Below are 19,126 nucleotides of genomic sequence, written 5' to 3'. Positions count from 1 at the left end.
ATGCTCTAGGGCGCCTTTCTCTTTGACCTCGGATGGAGCCATCAAGCAAGACGGAAACCACCAGCCGGCGGAGGGCCGGGGTCAGGGGCCGGAGGGCCGCACTCGCGGAGCCCCGAAGAAGGGGATGCAGGGGTAGGGGCGGGTGGGCGGGACCGTGCGGCCTTCTGCCTGGGCTGACGGGCAGGGAAGGGCCCGCCCCCCGAGGGCTGGGCGGTGTCCCCATTGGCTCGCCCAGGGAAAAGCACCGGGTGGAGCTTGCACCATTCGGAGCTGTGCAGGGAGGAGGAAGAAGTTCAGGGATGAGTGAGTCTACATTCGCGGGGGTGGGGGAGGGGGTGGGGGGTGGCGGGCCTGCCGGTCCCCAGCCCGGGCTGGGCCAGAGGGGTCGCTTCTATCCCTCCCTCCCTCCCTCCCTCCACCTACTACTAACTAGCTGACTCATACATTCATTCTCTCTCTCTCTCCCCCGCTTCCCGATTCGGCCCCCAAGAACGGGTGGCGGGCGCTGTCGTGGGAGGAGGTGAGTTGCCCGGATCCTCTGGGTCCCCAGGGAGGGGACTTGGGAGATGTGGCGCTGCACCGGCTGGGAGCCCCTCCGCTCCCGGGACTGCCCGGGTGACTCTCGGGGGTGGAGAACCCCGCTCACAGTACCCGCCGTTCTGGGGACACCTGATCCGGGACCTGGCTGCCGCCCTGGTCCTTCTGTCCAGCGAGCATGTAGAGATGCCTTTGACCGGGTCGGGGGGTCCGGGGGTGACGGCTGGAAACTGCCATGGTGTGTCTCACCCCCGCACATGTACACACACGCGCGCGCGCAAGAGGCCCAGTGAGGGGCAGTGACGTCCCCGGTGTCGCACAGCGAGTTAGAGACCCAAACGGGGCCTGCCTGGGGCTCGTGTGACACCTGCGCCCCCACCTGGCTCCATGTCCCCCACTTTCGCTTTTCCTTGGGACCCTCTCCGAGCGGCCTCCCGGATGCTCAGCGCAGACAGGCCCCCGACACCGCCAAGGGCTTCCGGAGGGGCTCCTTGCCCGGCCCAGGCCCCGACCCAGCTCCTCTTCCCCGCAGTGCTGGCGGTGGCGGCCGTGCCCGCCGTGCTGGGCGCCGTGGGCTTCACCGGGGCCGGAATCGCCGCTTCCTCGCTAGCGGCCAAGATGATGTCCGCCGCCGCCGTCGCCAACGGGGGTGGTGTCGCCGCCGGCAGCCTGGTGGCGACGCTGCAGTCCGTGGGTTTGTAGGGGGACAGGTGGGGGGGAGGGGCGGGAGAGGAGGGGTGGGGAGCATAGCCGGGCGGGGATTCAGCCCAGAGACTAAGCCCGAGGAGCCTGCCCTCTCCCTCCAGTGATGCGGTCCTCAGCGTTCCTGATCCTTTGACTCTCCCTGACTGTCCTCTTTCTGGCTCCTTCTGCGTGGGGTTTGTTGGGAGTGGAGGGCTAAAGGGGCTCTGGGAAGGAGAACGGAAGGAGACCAGGGCTCCTGGAGCCCTGTCCAGATACGACACCTAGGGGGCCTAGGAGGGTCCCTTCCCCTCTGGGTCTCAGTGGCCTCCTGGGTAAGGTGAGGGGACCTGTCACTGTCAAAGTCTGTGGCTGACAGTCCTCTGTCTCTCACTTCCTCACTTCTTAGCCTCTTCCAGCATCCTCTGTCCAAAGTGGAGCCTTGGGGCTTTCAGAACCTAGAGGAGGGATCCAGGTTCCTGGGCCTCAGACCTCGAAGGGAGGGGAGCAGTTCAGGGCCTCTGGCCACTACATGTTCCTGTGCTCATCCTCTGTCCCTTCCTCAGGGGCAGCTGGACTCTCCACATCATCCAACATCCTCCTGGGCTCTGTTGGGTCAGCTTTTGGAGCCTTGCTTGGAGGTTCAAAAAAGGGACCTTCTTCCTCTCCCCCAGCAGAGCCCGGGGCTGAAAAGAAAGAGCCAAAAGAAAATGAATCCCAAGTTGAACTTCCCAAACCCCCCATCAGGTCAGAGAAGCAGGAGAAATAAAGATCACATGCAGACACACCTCCCTGTCTTTGCTCCTTGCAGCTCTGGTGGAGGGGGTCGGGGGCAGGGGGGACTGGAGTTTTCCAAATCCCCAGTCCTCCCAACCTGCCTTGTGGTGGGGGCCGGGCTCGGGGGCAGGCTGACTGAGCCCAGAATCAGTTGGCAGGAGGCTTTGGTTGGTCCTAGTCTGACAGGGGAGGGGCTGTATCACCCAGGGCCTTTCCTGAGCCTTCCTGGGCCTCAGTTTACTCCCTCATTCAGCGATGGGGTTGACAGAGGTTCCCGTTGGGCGTCCAGGGTGAAGGATAGCTAGGGTACATATGGAACCACTGACCCTGGGGCATTTTCCTCTTCCTGGTGCATGGACACTAGATGTCCTGAGACGAATCAGACACTGGCCTTTCCCTGCCTAACCTCAAGTCTGGTGGGTGGGGAAGCAAGCCAACAAACAAACCAGCAGGACAACATCGTATCATGAATGTCACAGTGAAGCTCTGGGCACTTCCGGTCAAGGAGACTGAGTCAGGGTTGGTCACTCCACTGTGTCTGGAAAAACCCTCCAGTTCCTACCCTGGCGATAAGTGCTCTTGGTGTCCCTTGTCCCCACTCACGTCCAAGGTGAGGGCTTACTTCCTGCCAGAGAGGTCTCATTCTCTGGAGTTGTTCTATGTTTGTTGTTTGGTTTTGGTTTTTAAGGATGAGATATCATCCTTAAAATTCTAAAATTCTGAAACTTCTGCTTATACCCCAGGGGATAGCCTTGAGGCCTCTGGGAGCACCCTCTGCATTTTGTAGACCCCTGTGGACACAGAGCATCACTCCCAACTGGTAACAAGAAAAATCCAGACAACCCACAAAAAGTGATTTAAAAAATGAATATAAAATAAAAATAACCTTTCATGAACCCTTAAGAGCTGAAGAGGCAGGCCTGCGGGGTTCTCCACTGAGAAAGACTGAGGCAGGTGGAAAACTGGAGAAAACTTCCCTTGCTGGGAGGAGATAGGGAGGCGAGCTACAGCCGCACCTTCCTTCTCCCTTAGGGAACAGAGGTCTCTCACTGCTGGGGGAAGGGCAGTAAACCTTTAAGCCTCCAAGAGCGCAGGTGAAAATCACTGTAGATGGGGGAAAGAAAGGAAAAACCTCTCCCCATAAGGTTGGGGTGCTAAACCTTCCTGGGCCCAGGGAGAACCCACCCACCACCGGGGGAGGGACAGGGCTATTGAGAAAACCCCATCCCCCGGCCTGGGCGCACGCTGCCTGCCCAGACTGAGGCTGGATGGGACCACGAAGAACACTGCCGTCCTCCCACCACCACCAGGCTAGTAAGTAACAAGCAACAGCCGTCTACACTGTTGGGGGAGCAGGTATGCAGAGACCTTCCCCAAGATGCATCCACCAGACGGGAAGCCCAAAGCTGAGGCTAGAGCACAGACAGACAGACACCAGTTTCCACCGGAAGCACAAGGTAAGGTTAGTTGGAAGCTGATGGATCATTGATGGGAGCCATAGCAACCCCAGGCCCAACCCCAGCTCAATTCCCAGTAAGATTGAGTTCCCAGGTACAGACCTGTTTCTTGACATACTCTTCACTTCCTTGTCTCCATGGGGCTTGTGCAGCAGACCAATGGAGCCTTGCCTTGCCCATCCTCCTCCCTCCCCCGCCCCAACCCTGGCACTCACCCTCCAACACCTGCTTCCTTTACAGCCAGCACCTGTGACACCCCCCCCCCCCCCCAGCCAACAGGACAGGCCGGAAGTGTTCAGGTGTTAGTCCCCCCCCTCCCCCAGAAGAGACCTTAGCCAATGATGGATTTTAACTGAGCATAAACACCCGTCAGGTGGAATGACTCAGACATGCCCCAGATTCCCACAGATCTCTGGAGGATCAAGCCTCAGTTGCCCACAGTACCAACTCACTCCTGATTGGACCCTTTCTTGGCTGTGTCTCTCCCCACCTCGTCTTTCACTCCCTGCTGGTGCCCCCTGGGGTCACCTCCCAAACCAACACCTTGGACTCAAGTCTTCATGTTGGAGCGTCAGTCCAAGACAACTTCCTGCCCTCTCCTCAGGCCCACTCAGGAGCCCACAGGGCTGAGCCCATGACAACTACAGCGCCATATTGGATTGTTTCTGAAACTTGGCTTTATCCAGGCCTTGTCCTTCTAAGATAAGAGTGAGGCTCAGACAAGAGGGTCTAGGGTCTGTCTCGCAGGAACACCCCCTGGTCCAGACCCCAGCCAGGTCCAGACCTGTGGTGGGCATTCCAGCAGAAACCACAGTTCAGTTTTTTTTCCCATTTTTTAAAGATTTATTTATTTGACAGATAGAGATCACAAGTAGGTAGAGAGGCAGGCAGAGAGAGGAGGAAGCAGGCTCCCCACTGAGCAGAGAGCCTGATGCAGGGCTCGATCCCAGAACCCTGGGATCATGACCTGAGCCGAAGGCAGAGGCTTTAACTCACTGAACCACCCAGGCACCCCACACAGCTCAGCTTTGAGGCTGGTTAAGGACTTTAGGGCAAATCCCTCAAGCCAGTCGCTAGGTCTTTGCAATCCTCAGGAAAAAGCCTGGCACCGTGTCTGTTTGGAAAATGTTCCTTCTCAGTGTCTTTTTCCTCTCGAAAAATCTCCATTATGAAAGATTCTCGGGAGAGTCTGGATGGGGCCACCCAAAGGTGGCTGAAACTGTTGAACCCTTCCCCCTCCTCGCCCCTACCCTGAACCTCTTCACCAGCTGGTTCATTATGAAAATCATTTTATCTCCCAGAATACAGGCCGGCTGTTCACGGAGGGAGCTGGGAGGGAGCTGGGAGGGAGCCGGTGGGCAGGGAGCCAGGTCAAGGCTCCAAATCTGGAAACAACCCACAAAGCCAGCCATTCTCGGTCTGGGAGGAGACGCCCTTCAACAGCAGCAGAATTAGGGACTGAATTGATCTGAAGAATTCGGATCATTTCTTAACAGGTTCTTTATTCTTTTTTTTTTTTTTTTAAGATTTTATTTATTCGAGAAGGAGAGCGAGCGAGCAAGTGCATTGGGTTGGGTGGGGAGAGGGGCAGAGGGAGAGGGAAAAGCAGACTGGCCTCTGAGGACCTGAGCCAGTGGCAGACCCTTCACAGACTGAGCCCCCCAGGTGCCTCTTCCTAGGTTCTGGTAACAAGATCTATAAAACTGGGGCAGCAGCCATTGCCTTTTTTGGAATATGCTGGACAGATTCTATGGGATGAGGCACGGGTAATGTCTTGACCATGGTAGATGCGGTTTAAACATTACTTGCTTGGATCCCCCTGTTCTCGCTCTGTGCGTTTTCAGGGTGCCTTTGTGGCACCTCCGAAGTTGCTGTGGGGGTGCAGGAGGCCGGTGGCAGGCCTCCGTTTCTTCTCTCGTGCCGCTTCCAGTGGGCGAACAGGAGAAGAACGAGGCACAAACAAGTCAGCTGCAAGAGATTGGGAGCAGGGGGCAACAGCCGCAAAGACTGCTGCCCCGAGCAACTCCACAGTCTCACTTTTATTAGATAGAAACAATAGCCAACAGGAACTGATGAAGGTCAAACATCTGTCTCCTGTCTTGTGGACAAACAAGGAGGAGGGTAAAGTTTATAGTTAACCAAGCACATTCAAAGGAGTCATCTCACTAACAATGGACTCTTCTGGGAAGAGAAAGGAGCGACAGCAGGAAAAGGGAAGCAGGCGGTATTTCATTCCACCCTGAGCGGGCCGGGCGTTCCCAGCTGCCCGGCTTCACGGTCCTATATCGTCCTTCTCCCCAAAGACCTGTCGCCAGTGATGAGGGAGCAGGAGGCTGGCTGAGGACAGAGCAAAAGCTGGCACCTTGCACCCCCCTCTCCACCCGCTCCCCTCAATCTGTGTAGCCTTCCTCAGGCACCCCTGACCACCATAAACGAGAAACAAATAGTTCCCCTTGGTTGACAAATGTCCTAGAGATCCACAAACGAAGTTAGCTGGTGCTACTGATAATTTCCAGAGGCAAATAACTCAGTTCCTCAAGCCCTAAGGTCGCCCTCCCCTCCACACACAAAACTGAAGGAGGCTGCTGTAGAAGGAAATGTAAATAAAGTTAAATCTCTTCTTAACCTAAGTCTCACTAACAAAGATGCTTGATAGCAGGATTGTGACGTCCCTCCAGGAATCTCCCAACTATCTTGATATTAATGGTTTGCCAAAAGACAACATTGATCAAGCCGGAAGACCTTCGGTATCCCCGAAGACCTCGAAGACCTCGGGGATACTCCTGGCACCTTGTAGGCCCTCTTTAGCATATGAAAACTCCGTTGCAACCTTCCTTCCCCTCACCTTCCCCCAACCGCAGGGTACATAACCTGCCATCCCTCCCAACCCGGGGCAGCGGCTCTTTCTGCCCATGGGTCCTGTCCCCGGGCTTTAATAAACCACCATTTTGCACCAAAGATGTCTCAAGAATTCTTTCTTGGTCATCGGCTCCGGACCTCAGCCCACCGAACCCCACCTAGGTTCTAGAACTTCATCACCAGTATGTTTTTCTTAAGGCCATACCTAAATGTGCTTGGTAGCTAGTAAAATCGTCCAGGGGTTATAGTTTAAGTAACACGTTGTTCCGAGGGGCAGTTGCACTCTCGCCCAGACAGGGTGCTAACAGAACTCATGGAACAGAGCATCCTTCCTGGGCCAGCCACCATCCCCTCGCCTCAGGACCCCTTTCTGTACCCACTGTTTTCCACACTCTCAGACCAGGCTCATCCTTTCAGTGAGCACCCCTCCCCCATGTGTCAGAATGGGAACATTTCTTTTGGGGGGCAGGTAAAATTCCTGAGAAGAGTCCTCCCCCCTTAGTTCTGGCTGTTGCCACTTGGCTGCCAGGGCTCCAGATATCCGTGAAGATCGAGGGTCTGCACCCTTGTATGGGAACTCAGCATTTCTCATAGGAAGCCGCTGCACTTTGTCCCAGAGACCCAAAGCTTCCAAAAATAACGTGCCAGTTGTCTGCTGGAGGGGACCCACGGGGATCTGCCTCGTTCTTAAAGAAACATCCAACAGACTCATGCTGGGCCACCCCATGCTGCCGCCTTCCAGGAGCGGAGCCCTTGGGGGTCTGCCTCTTTCTCCCCTTCTCTCCAGAGGGCAGAGCGGCCTCTTTCTCTCCTTCTCCGAAGACAACTTAAGATTCAGCTTTCTTGGGACTCCTCAGTGGAACATGGGTCCGGGTGACCTCTGGCTCCAAAGTTGTGTTCTTGTCATCTTCTCTTTGCCCATGTGATGCTAAGCCTCTTTAGTCCGTTACTGTTATCGTAGTGGTATATGGAGAAGGACGGCTAAATGCAGCTCTCCGTTGGACTGATTCCTCTGTTGCTTGCCATCAAGCAATAGAGAAATTCCCTACTGTGTTCATTAGAATATGTCGTCGTTGGCTGCTTGCTGTAAAAGAAACCCTCTTGGTCTAAACAAGAGAAGTTTCTTTCTGTTGCTCCATCAGCTGAGTCTCGGCTGGAGGTGAGAGGGTTGTGGAGGGGTGGCTCTGTTCCTGGAGGCCCCGGGCTCCCACAGTCTTGTTCTTCCTTCCTGAGCAGGGAGCCTGATTGTCGGACTTGATCCCAGGACTCTGGGATCGTGAGCTGAGCCCAAGGCAGGTGATTAACCATCTGAGGCACCCAGGGGCTCCGTTGCTCTACTTTCCTTGACGGGCTGCTCACATCTGCAGGTTCAAGACGCTCACTCCCCTGCCTGCAGCAGAACTCATGGGCAGGAGACCAGGGTGGGCCCACCTGTTGGCTGTCCCTGTGTGCCCAGAGAATGGCATCCTTCAATCTGTTCATCTTTCACTGACCAGAACCCCGTCCAGGGAGCACACCTAGCTGCAGGTTATACTGGAAACTCAGTCCTTCCATGGGGAGCATCACCCAGCCAAAAATCAGGGCTCTCTTTGTGGGATCCAGAAGGAAGGAGTAGATATTGAGCTGCTCCTAGCAGCCTCTACCCTGTTGATGAAGATGCCCAACTCGACAGGAAGCCGCCCTCAATCCCCATGGTAAGACTGTGTCTTCCAACGCTCTTCCCAGCAGCACGTGAGCCACCATGCACCAGAACATGGGGAGCAGGGAGTGTGCTTGGCTCCCCCGGCGCTGGGAGCTCCTTCCGACAACCAGGGGCCCCTGGAATCCCACAGAGGCAGGACCCGGAGTTGCAAGAGACCAACTGAAACCAGGAATTTCAGGAATCCTGGGGTCTTGCCAGAGTATTTTCATTCAGCTCCCTCCAAACACCCTGAAGGCTGGTTAAGGGAGAAGGGGTATTAAGTCTCATATTCATTTTCTAGTCCGGCAGAGCAAATGACCCCAAAGTCAACAGCGTCAAAGAACGCCCATTTATTATGTTACAGTGTAGGGCCGACGTCCAGGCAGGCTTCTCTGAGTTGTTTGCTTAGGGTTTTACAAGGCCAAAATCAAGTGTTCAGCCAGATGGGGCTCTCCTTTGGAGCCCGGGGGAAGAAATCTTCAAATCCCCCGCCTGCTTCAAATCTCTGTTTCCTCCTCTATAATGAGTAGAGAACATTCTCTGCTTCTAAAGGGCTCCTTTGATGAACTTAGACTCACCTGCAGAGTCTCCCTCTGTGTATAACTGAACATAATTACGTAAGTGGCATCTCACCACAGGACCCCCCACACTCCAAGGTCCTGTCCAAGGGCAGGACAGTGTATGAGGGTCAAGGTCACTGGGCACCAGGCTTAGAAATCCACCTACTCCAGAGGCCAAACCTGACAGCAAGAGGGGAAGACGCAGGTCCGCATTAGCAACAGGCTCTCTGGGAACTTGAGTGGGACAAAGGAGTTCAGGGCACAGTGTCCAGAACAAGGGGTGCTCTTGCGAGTGGTCTGCTGGGGCTCAGCAGGGAGTGAGGCTGACCTGGCCAAACTTTCAGATCCAAGGCAGCCCCACGTGCCCTGGTGGAGGCCCGGATCTCCTGTGAAAGCAGGGACCTTTACCTTCAGCTGCAAGGAGGGTCTTCAGAAGTTCTAAAGAAGGCTTTGAAGTTGGAGGCATTATTTTGGGAATGTGTACATTCTAGGGGGAGAGGATTCACAGCCTTTATCAGATTTTCTGAGGCATCAAGGAAAGAAAAGAAAGACAAAGAACCAAGTATTGAATTAATACCCAATATTATTAATATGAATAATATTGAATTAATTCTTTGGCTAAGTAGTAAGCACGCTTCAGTGACCCGACTAGGCGCCCCTGGAAGACATGGCCGAGTCGCTCAACTTCCTTCAAGGTCCAGAGCCCTACACTCTTTTTTTTTTTTTTCTTAAGATTTTATTTATTTATTTGACAGAGAGAGATCACAAGTAGGCAGAGAGGCAGGCAGAGAGAGAGGAGGAAGCAGGCTCCCCACGGAGCAGAGAGCCCGATGCGGGGCTCGATCCCAGGACCCTGAGATCATGACCTGAGCCGAAGGCAGCGGCTTAATCCACTGAGCCACCCAGGCGCCCCCAGAGCCCTACACTCTTAAGTTTGGTTCTTGCTGGAAACCAAGACCTTGTCAGTCTGCTCACAGCACCTGGGACAGAGCGTGCAGGGGTGTAGGTCTGCGATTGGGTCAGTGTCACGTTGGAAACACTTATCTCTCATGACCCTCAGGATAGAACCCAGATTTCTCTTCCCCAACACGCCTGCTGTGGTATGAATGTTTGTGTATCCCAAAATTCAGGTGGCAGCCCTACCCCCCAAAGATGGTGGTATCAGGCGGTGGGACCTTTGGAAGGTGCTGAGATCATGAGGAGGGAGACTTCCTGGGTGGGATTAGTATCTTTTTTTTTTTTTTTTTTTTATTTGACAGACGGAGGTCATGACCTGAGCTGAAGGCAGAGGCTTTAACCCACTGAGCCACCCAGGTGCCCCTGGGATTAGTATCTTTACGAAGGAGGCCAGAGGGAGCTCGTGCCCGTCCATGATGTGAGGGCACCTCAAGAAGGGGGCCATCTAGGGCCAGTGCCTTGCTCTCTGACTCTTCACCTTCTGGAACTGTGAGAAATACATTTCGGTTATTTATAAACGACCCAGCTTATGGGATTTTTGTTAGAGCAGACTAAGACTTTCTGTGTCTTCTGCTGGGCCCTGGATTCCTGGGCTGCTTCTGGCATGGCACTTCCCAGAGCCCATTGTCGATGGCTGTCTACCTGTCAGTCCATCCTCCCCCACTCCCCACAGAAAGTCCAAGTTTGTAGCCCCCAGCCAGTGCCCGACCCACAGCGTGTGCTCAAAGAGTTGTGGCAAAGAGGAGCGGATCAGCCCGGCAGCCAATTTTCTGATGCTCCGAGTTGGAAGTCATTCTAGCAAAGAGAAGTTTCTAGAAGATCTTGTTCTGGGAGAAGGACATTTAAGGGTGAGTCACGGCCCTGAGGTTAGAAAGGTCAGAGCCTCCGGCAAACTCGATCTCCCTTCTAGCTGCTGAGGAGAAAGGCAAAGGCTGGACGGTGGCCTTTGACTTGAGTCTGGAGCAATGACTCGTATGGGCCCGGGCCTTCAGATCCAGGCCACTTAGGACAGAGCCGTCAGACCTGCAGCTGGGAAGGTGGTGGCTCCGAAGAGGATGTCCTTCCCTGCCAGTCCCCCCGCCTCCCCCAACCTGGTTCCAGACTGCCCAGGAACTGAGCCAAACACCCACCCATGGCTGAGACCTTTGAGGTCATTTAGACCAACTGCCCATGCCCAGAGGGACAAATGAGGGCCAGAGAGGAGGTGGCCTGCCCCGAGTCACACAGAGTCACAAGCAGGGTGGGGGCAGCCAGCCGCCCCCCCGTTTTGGCACATCCCAGCCGAGTGCACCCTGCTCCCCTACATACATTGCTCCGGAGCCCAGGACTGGGAAAGAGGAGTGACCTACCCTGCCCCGCCCCCCTTCCCGCCCCCAACTTCGAGCAAGAAGGAAGGAATTCAGGATGGGCTGCAACTACAATTTTTATTGCTTATTTTCCTCAGGGCACACTTGTCAGCCAAGGACTGGTCCCTCCCTGCATGGGGGGTGGGGGCAGGGAGGGGCGAGGGAGGGCCGCCCTCTTCTTTGCTGGCAGAGAGGAGGGGAACTCTCAGAAGCTCAGGTACGTGAGCACAGAGCCCAGGGATCCCAGGATGAACTTGGTTGACAGCGAGAGTCCTGCTGCTCCTGGGGGAGAAGGAGAGGGTGAGCAGACGGGGAAGGAGCAGACCTGGGGCAGCTCCGCGGGACAAAACCGAGAGGTCAAAGACTCCAGGGCCCCTCAGGAAGGTCTGAGGCCTGGGGACCCCAGTCAGCACCCTCCCGTTTCCCAAAGCCCTCCAGATCTCTGCCGTGGGAGGGCAACTGCCCCCAGCCCGCTGGCGAGCACCCGCATGGAGAAGCCCAGAGCTGGGAACTGTCCCTCTCCAGGGAAGAAGGCTGAGCCCTGGAGGGGTGGAGATCCCCGAGGCACCCTGCAACCGCAGCCTGAAGCCAGCACGCCCCGGGCGGGCCCAGGGCCTCCCTCCTGCACCTCCCGGGGAGAACCTGGAGGGTGACGCTTAGGAGCAGACACGGAGGGTGGAGGAGGCTAAGATCTGGGCCGGTTACTGAGGCGCTGGGCCTCCTTGCCCCTCAGAGCAAGCCCCCAGGGACACTTACCCACCGACTGCAGTGTCGCCACCAGGCTGCCGGCGGCGACACCACCCCCGTTGGCGATGGCGGCAGAGGACATCATCTTGGCTGCTAGCGAGGAGGCAGTGATTCCGGCCCCAGTGAAGCCCATGGCGCCCAGCACGGTGGGCACGGACGCCACGGACACGACTGTTGGGTTGGGTTGGGTTGGGTTAAGAAGTGGGCTCAAGGGAAGGGACCCGCACACAATCAGGCTCAGGGGGCTTTGGGGGACCCAGGCAAGGGGGTGAACTCAGCTCAGGAGAGACTATGGGCATGGCCCATTTTTCAGAGAGGAAACAGGAGCTCAGAAAAGTCAGAGACACCCCCAAGGTCACAGGGTAAATGCCTGCAAAGAGGAGATGGGGCCCCTGCTGGGATTTCCTCCACTGTGGAGTTTCCATGACACCCGTTGGGCCAAGCTCCTTGTTTCTTGTTTCCAGCTCCTGGCTTCCTCCCCATTTCCACCAGTCCACTTCCTCCCCACCATCTGCGCAAGTCCAGAGCAGACCTGGGCCTGGACAAGATGGTTGCTCCCCAAGACCCAGGCTCGGGGGGACAGATAAGGACTTGAACCCCTTCCCTACAAAGACTCACCTCCTCCTATCACAGCTGCCACAGTCTTGACTAGAAACCAAAAGAAAATTCTGTGAGTTCTTGGCTCCCGGAGCCTCCCCTTAGATCCCCGAGCCTACAGCCCACCTACGGGGAGGGCATTGTCCATGTTGACCTCATCTGACACCTGCCTACTGCATTCAGACAGGGGGATTTCTGGGAAAGGGGGCCCCTCAGTTCTGAGCTTGGCAAGGATTGCTGGGGAGTCGGATTCCAGACTCAAATGACTTGTCCCAGATGGACTTGCATGCTTTGACCTCAAATTATCTGGAGACAGAGTTTGAGGTCCTCATTCCAGAAAACCCAATGATCCCATAGAGTCTGCTTTGTTTTCTCAATCTGTCTGCAGATTGGTCGGTGGGGGGCTGTTTGCGGGGAGAGCAAAAAATGGTCTTTTTTTCTCTGCCGTCCAAGCCTGATTTGTTTAAAATAAACAAAACAAAAACAAACACACCCCTCCAGAAGGCTGCCCTGCATTCCCTTCTCGGGTGGGCGAGGGACACTTGGCAGAGTGGTTTAAGGCTTGGTGGTGTTGGTGGAGGTGAAGGAACCGGATGCCTTGCTCTCTGAACAAGGTTGTTAGTTCAGGGTCAATGTTTCCTTAAGGGGAGATTATATAACTTTCTCCTATTGTCCCACAGATCTTTCCAGACAGCAATAAATCCTCACGGAGAAAGATGTGCTTCCTTTTGCGCTGCCCAGCAAGTCAGGGAAAGCACTGCTGAGCACTTGAACTCCACTTGAGATGGCCGGATCTGTGGCCCCCTTGTCTGAGAAGCCCCCCAGAGGCAGCCAATCCGGACTCAGCATTGCCCCCTGACCACAGCCTCTCAGGGCACTAAGACCCTTTCGGCTTGCACCGGCCTGTCTCTCTAACATGTGGGTCCCTAGGGGCTGGGCAGAGGTCCTGGTCAGCTGCAGCCATAGGGGTCAGGCCTGCAAAAGCGTGCAGGAATGAATTCAGCCAGCTCCCCAGGTAGAGAGCCTTCCGGGGATAGGAAGGGAAGTTAAAAGGTGAGAGTCAAACCCTTCCAGCTGGACATTATGGTTTGGCTGGAAGGGTGATGCCGGGCTGGCCGACAGCTTGGCCTATCTGGGTCCCGATGTGCACAGAAGGCCCATGGGAAAGGGGTGCCGTTCCCATGCTAACCTGCTGCGGGGCTCCCCCAACTGTCATCCATGGGAGGGTGACCTGGTCTCTCCAGGCTATTCAGAACCTACTCTGTCCTGAGGCCTCCTCCCTACACCAGATTCTCTGCATTTTGGTTCTATTTCCTGTCCTAGGTTTGGGAGTAACCCCACCTCCCTGCCCAAAAGGCCCGGGGCCAAAACAATTCCCTCATTTGTAAATAGGGGACAATGGTCACCTTCTGGGGTTGCTATGGCAATGAAAACAATTGATAAATGTTAAGTCGCAGAGTGACTAGGAGGCAGAACATTGGATAAAATCTATCTGTCCTTATTATTTTTTTAAAGATTTTATTTATTTATTTGACAGAGAGAGAGCACAAGTAGGCAGAGAGGCAGGCAGAGAGAGAGGGGGGAAGCAGGCTCCCTGCTGAGCAGAGAGCCGGATGCGGGGCTGGATCCCAGGACCCTGAGATCATGACCTGAGCTGAAGGCAGAGGCCCAACCCACTGAGCCACCCAGGAGCCCCTGTCCTTATTATTTTAAGGATTGCTTATCATAAGCTTAGGAGTCCTTTGTATTACTGGTAAACAGGAAAGACTGCTGGCTGGAGACTTGTCACGGGTCTGCGCATCGGGTGCGGGCCCGAGAAGCGGAACCCTGGGCCAGTTACCTCCGGCGCTGGAAAGACTCAATGCTGCCATTCTGGAGGCTTTCGGTGTCCCTGGCAGGGATTCCACGGAAGCTGTAGCCTGGCTCAGGGCAACTGTGGATGACAGGGTGAGCCCAGAGAAAGAACAGAGGATGAGTGCACAGGGTCAGAGGTCAGCAGTGGTCAGAGGCCCCGCCCTCCCCTTCCATACTATGCTGCTCTTCGTGCTGGGGAAGGAGAAAGGACCCCGGGGTGTCCACACCAGGAGAGCCAAAGCAAAGTGGCGTGTTTGCAACAATTGGAAACCAGTATTAGACACTCACCTAGTGACCCTGACAGTCTCAGGGTGGAAAAAGCAATATGGTGAGGTCAACAGCCCACTATTCTACACATACATGAAAACACATGCAAACAAAAAGCCAACACCCATTTTGCAAAAATACATGTGAAAAACAGATACACACATTAAGCATATTGGAAAGGCTGACTCTGAGGGAGGGAGATATCGCAGGGGTGGTTGGGGGGCGTGTGGTTAAAAAGAAAATCATAGGCCCCACAATGGTGTCCCTTCAGTTAAGGCCCCAAGTGTAAATTGGGACTTAATACCTAACCTGATGGCACTTTCAGTCCCCCAGGAATATAACCCTTAACCAGTCAATGTGGGATTTCCCAGGGAGCACTAGGAAATTTCCTGATGGGCCCCCTCCCTTCCCCTTAGGAGGGTGACCTTGCCTACAACAATGGTTTCTCTCCTAATAATTTCTTGTTTTCTGCTCTCTACCTTTTGAAAACTTGGATACTCTGTAGCCCTTGGGAGCTCCCCTCTCCTCGCTCACTGGGAAGCTGGCCAAATGCATGAGTTGACTACAAATAAAGTCAATTAGATCTTTAAAATGTCTTTGGTTGGATTCTTCTAATATAAGGGAGGAAAGGGGGAAGATAAACACAAGAATGAACAGCTAAGACTGGAGAGGCAGCTCACACAAACTAATGAAGAAAATGGGCCCAGAACGAAGAATTTTGTTAAAATCAGGACATGTCAGTGAGAATCAAGGAGGTGAAGCTAGAAATAGATTCCGTCCCTCCCTGTTGCCCTTCTCGCCCCCAACTACCAGCCCCTCTGGGAGCGCTCACCCCCGGAAGCCACCTCTGTGGCTTTGGCTATGCTCGCTGTCATTACTCTGGATCCCATTATCTTAGAAACCAGGGAAGAGGACAAGGTGACCACCTGGACGAATTGCATGGAGCAGAAATCGACATGCGTGTGTCAGGCTGAAAGGGCCTCAGCACCTCCATTTTGCCTCAGTTTTCCTTTCTAATTGATTCGGTTAGTCTTACAGCTTATTTTTAACTCGGGCAGAAGCCTGGGTGGGCAAAGCAGCCTGCAGTGGGAACCAAACTACTCCCAACCCCCAGCAATAAAGGCCCTACGATTGGGGCGCCTGGGTGGCTCAGTGGGTTAAGCCTCTGCCTTCGGCTCAGGTCATGTTCTCAGGGTCCTGGGATCAAGTCCTGAATCAGGCTCTCTGCTCAGCAGGGAGCCTGCTTCCCCCTCTCCCTCTCTGCCTGCTTCCCTGCCTACTTGTGATCTCTGCCAAATATATAAATAAATAAATAAAAATCTAAAACAAATGAACAAAAACCCCCGTGACTGACCCCAACGCATGACCTTCACTGCCCGTCCGCAATACTCCATGACTGTCCCACATTTTCCTTATATAAACCTGGCCGTGTTTTCAGCACTTTGGAGACAGCTTTTGGGACACTCACTAGCCCTCTGTCTTCCCCACGTTGGCCTCAACTGAAATAAATCCCTTTCTTGTTCCACCCCTGCACGTGTGTGCGTGCTCTCTCTTTCTTTCTCTCTCTCTGCCTTTGGATTTTCTCAGCAGTTAGCCCTGTGCCCTGACTCCTGGTTACAGGACAGCAGCCCATCGAGCAAGCAGAGAGATGCTCAGAGAAGCTGCGCAAAAATGAAGGCTTTCCTAAGCATGAAAACGGAAGGTGAGGCGTCATCCGTAAAAGAAAAGAAAGGATTGTTTCAGGCCTGGACATCAGGGGGAAACAGGGTTTGTATCAGGCAGATGGCAAATGACTTCACTAGTGCTGAGCAGGACACATCGGGTAGACCTTCCAAAGGTCACCTTCCTGGGACAGGACGTCTTGGTGTGCTGTGGTTGGGGGCAAATGACTCCAATGTGGGCTTCCGTCTTCTTCTTTTTTTTTTTTAAATATTTTATTTATTTATCTGACAGAGAGAGATCACAAGTAGGCAGAGAAGCAGGCAGAGAAAGAGAGAGAGAGGAGGAAGCAGGCTCCCCACTAAGCAGAGAGCCTGATGCGGGACTCGATCCCAGGACCCCGAGATCATGACCTGAGCCAAAGGCAGAGGCCTAACCCACTGAGCCACCCAGGCGCCCCGGCTTCCTTCTTTTTGAACAGGATGGAGCTTTGGTGCGGGGAGGGGGCCCCAGAAGGGAGGGGGGGGTCATGCCCACAACTTTGAAAAACTCTGTCCAGTGGGGACAGAGGGACCTCTCTGACCTTGTCAGGGCCGGATGTCCCAAAAGGGTCGTGGAAATGGTGAAGGAAGGGTGGGGAGTGGACTTTATTTCTCCAAGCCGGCTGCTTCCTTCCTCCCAAAAAGCCCAGCGCCAACTTCTTAGCTATTTCTGGAACTTTCTTAAATTTCCACAGAGCAGTTTTTTTTTTTTTAAGATTTTATTTATTTATTTATTTGAGAGAGAGTGAGCAAGAGAGCAAGAGCGAGAGAGCGAGAGCGAGAGCGAGAGCGAGAGAGAGAGAGAGAGAGAGAGAGAGGCAGAGAGAGAGCTCGAGGGGGGGCTGGTGGTCAGAGGGAGAAGCAGGCGCCCTGTTAAGCAGGGAAGCCTGACGCGGGACTACATCCTGGAATTCCCACAGAGCAGTTTAAAAGGCACCAGAATTAGGAAATAAGAACCAATTATGTTTTAAGGTATATACTGTCGTCCAGTTGCTCTGGGTTCCTGTTCTCATGCCATCCCCTTGATGAGGGAAACAAAAGCAAGAGAAACGTAACTTCTATCACCTTACAGCTTGGAGCTCACTGACAGATACCTGAAATGTGTACAACATGACATTCCTCAAGAAATTTGTGTACTTTTTTTTTTTTAAAGATTTTATCTATTTATTTGACAGAGATCACAAGCAGGCAGAGAGGCAGGCAGAGAGAGAGAGAGGAGGAAGCAGGCTCCCCGCTGAGCAGAGAGCCCAATGTGGGGCTCGATCCCAGGACCCTGAGATCATGACCCGAGCCGAAGGCAGAGGCTTTAACCCACTGAGCCACCAGGCGCCCAGAAATTTGTGTATGTTTTATTAAGGATTAAAAGTAACCCGATCTTAACAGCAGTTGGCCCCTCAAAATCCTGAAAGCATTGCTTCTAAATTCCTTAGAGACACTATCCCTAATCCTCACTAATTACAATATACATAATAACCAGTCGCTCCTCACAATCCCAGTGCAGCTCTTTCTGCTTACGCGTCCTGTCCCTGTGCTGTAATAAAAATACCTTTTAGCACCATCAAATGTCTCAAGAATTCTTTCTTGACCTTGGGCTCAACGATCCCGCATCATCCCCACTTAAGACAGTGAGAACAAAGAGATGACTACCCCCATTTTAAAGATTTTATTTATTTATCTGACATAGAGAGAAATCGCTAGTAGGCAGAGAGGCAGGCGGGGTGGGGGGGCAGGCGGGGTGGGGGGGGGGAGCAGGCTCCCCGCTGAGCACAGAGCCTGATGCGGGACTCGATCCCAGGACCCTGAGATCATGACCCAAGCCGAAGGCAGAGGCTTAACCCACTAAGCCACCCAGGCGCCCCGACTATCCCCATTTTATAGATGAGGAAACCCCTCTGGCACAGAGAGGGTAAGTGACACATCCCAAGTCCAGCTGCTTCTAAAGCCTGGGCTTGGAATGAGTCCAATTTGATCCTCCTGACACTTATCTTTTCCCCCGGCCTCACCCGCTGCCACCCAGGCTTGAACAAGGCTCAACGTCCCAGTGTCCCACCGCCAAACTGCAGGGACTTACCCTTCCTCCCGACTGACCTGAAAAGGAACAAAAGAGCTTTCTGGGAGTGGATTCCCGAGGCCTTCCCTTGCCTGCACTGAGCCTACCACCCACTAGAGCTGGAGGCCTCAGGAAGGAGCCCCCTCTGCCCACCCCTCCTTGTCTTACCAGAAGCAGATCCTCTGTGTAACCCACCTGAGGTCTGAGCTTGGCTGTGTTTTCCAGATCAGATTCCTGGCTTTTATTGCAACTTCCTCCTTGACTCCCTCTTTGAGCACAACCAATGAGATAGGTTTTGTTTTTACTGGGAATTGGAAACCGAAACTGGAAACTGAAACAAGAAATGGTTTGGGGGGGGGGTTGGCCAACTAATAGAAATTGACCTGGTGGGGGTGGGGGCCGGATGTAGAGAACAAGATGGAGTCACTCATGTCAAGCGGGGATGTAAGCAGCCAGGGGTGTTGCCTCTCTAAGACCAGACATCACTGAAAACCAGCACAGGCTGAGGACACACCCAGAACTGAGAACCAGCAGAGCCAGAGGTCTGCCAAGGTCCAAGACTGATTAAATCCCTTGAAAAAGGGAGGATTTTTGTAGCAAACTGGCAGACTTTTCAGACGCCCATCCTTTCGTGTCTGATCACATCAGAAAAGTAACTGCCCGTGGCAAGGCCGTTATCTGGGACATTAGGCCGCCATCCGGACGGTGGGCTTTCTCAAATAGATTTTATGCCTTGCTTCAACAGCTTGTCACTCAACTTACTGGACTGTCGTGAGGTAAGCAGATCGATCGTGGGTTCAGTAACACTTTTAGGGGTACAGATGAAGGTATTAGTGTCCCTACATACGTTGTTTCTTCAGTAGTTTTTATTTAAAATAATCGATGTACCCAAGTGGCACATTTCCGGCAGCCTGCCTTTGGCTCCTACACCAGTCAAGGGCAGAATCTAGTTATTATAGAGAGGGATCTGGTCACTGATGATGATGATGGTCACCACCATCAGGTAATATGAAATGCTTTGTCATTTAATTTGGGGACAGGATGTACTCCCTGCAT

The 19,126-nt window shown here is 54.0% G+C and overlaps 2 protein-coding genes across 4 annotated transcripts; one reads left to right on the top strand and one right to left on the bottom strand.

Annotated features, from left to right (window-relative positions):
• Positions 1-213: 213 nt before the first annotated feature.
• On the top strand, positions 214-2,005 carry LOC123944166 (interferon alpha-inducible protein 27-like protein 2). The gene is made up of 4 exons (XM_046009017.1): positions 214-303; positions 491-520; positions 1,070-1,231; positions 1,785-2,005. The coding sequence occupies exons 1-4, from the start codon at positions 300-302 to the stop codon at positions 1,985-1,987; spliced, it is 399 nt and encodes a 132-aa protein (XP_045864973.1). The 5' UTR covers positions 214-299; the 3' UTR covers positions 1,988-2,005.
• An 8,909-nt stretch (positions 2,006-10,914) lies between these two features.
• On the bottom strand, positions 10,915-18,400 carry LOC123944708 (interferon alpha-inducible protein 27-like protein 2). Of its 3 annotated transcripts, none has more exons than XM_046010029.1 (5): positions 18,266-18,400; positions 14,040-14,132; positions 12,221-12,250; positions 11,612-11,773; positions 10,915-11,137 (listed from the first exon to the last, which is right to left on the bottom strand). In XM_046010029.1, exons 2-5 carry the CDS (start codon positions 14,068-14,070, stop codon positions 11,061-11,063), a joined length of 300 nt encoding a protein of 99 aa, XP_045865985.1. In that variant the 5' UTR covers positions 14,071-14,132; positions 18,266-18,400; the 3' UTR covers positions 10,915-11,060. The 3 variants fall into 3 exon arrangements, with proteins under 3 accessions (XP_045865985.1, XP_045865984.1, XP_045865983.1); XM_046010028.1 differs by lacking the exon at positions 18,266-18,400 and adding an exon at positions 18,239-18,263; XM_046010027.1 differs by lacking the exon at positions 18,266-18,400 and adding an exon at positions 15,153-15,210.
• Between the last annotated feature and the right edge of the window lie 726 nt (positions 18,401-19,126).

Source organism: Meles meles, chromosome 6 (genome assembly GCF_922984935.1).
Source record: "Meles meles chromosome 6, mMelMel3.1 paternal haplotype, whole genome shotgun sequence".
NCBI classification, from domain to species: Eukaryota; Metazoa; Chordata; class Mammalia; order Carnivora; family Mustelidae; genus Meles; species Meles meles.
The sequence above is the reverse complement of the archived record's forward strand: the minus strand, read 5'-3'. Positions and strand labels throughout refer to the sequence as shown.

Bases quoted from the DNA above. Each gene is read 5' to 3' on its own strand.
- LOC123944708 (XM_046010027.1), bottom strand. From the start codon at position 15,210: ATGGGATCCAGAGTAATGACAGCGAGCATAGCCAAAGCCACAGAGGTG. The intron at 12,251-14,039 runs GTAACTGGCCCA...TTTGGTTTCTAG, and splicing joins GAGTCTTTCCAGCGCCGGAG to TCAAGACTGTGGCAGCTGTG. The intron at 11,138-11,611 runs GTAAGTGTCCCT...CTTCTCCCCCAG, and splicing joins GGCGACACTGCAGTCGGTGG to GAGCAGCAGGACTCTCGCTG.
- LOC123944166 (XM_046009017.1), top strand. The intron at 521-1,069 runs GTGAGTTGCCCG...TCTTCCCCGCAG, and splicing joins GGGCGCTGTCGTGGGAGGAG to TGCTGGCGGTGGCGGCCGTG. The intron at 1,232-1,784 runs GTTTGTAGGGGG...TCCCTTCCTCAG, and splicing joins GGCGACGCTGCAGTCCGTGG to GGGCAGCTGGACTCTCCACA.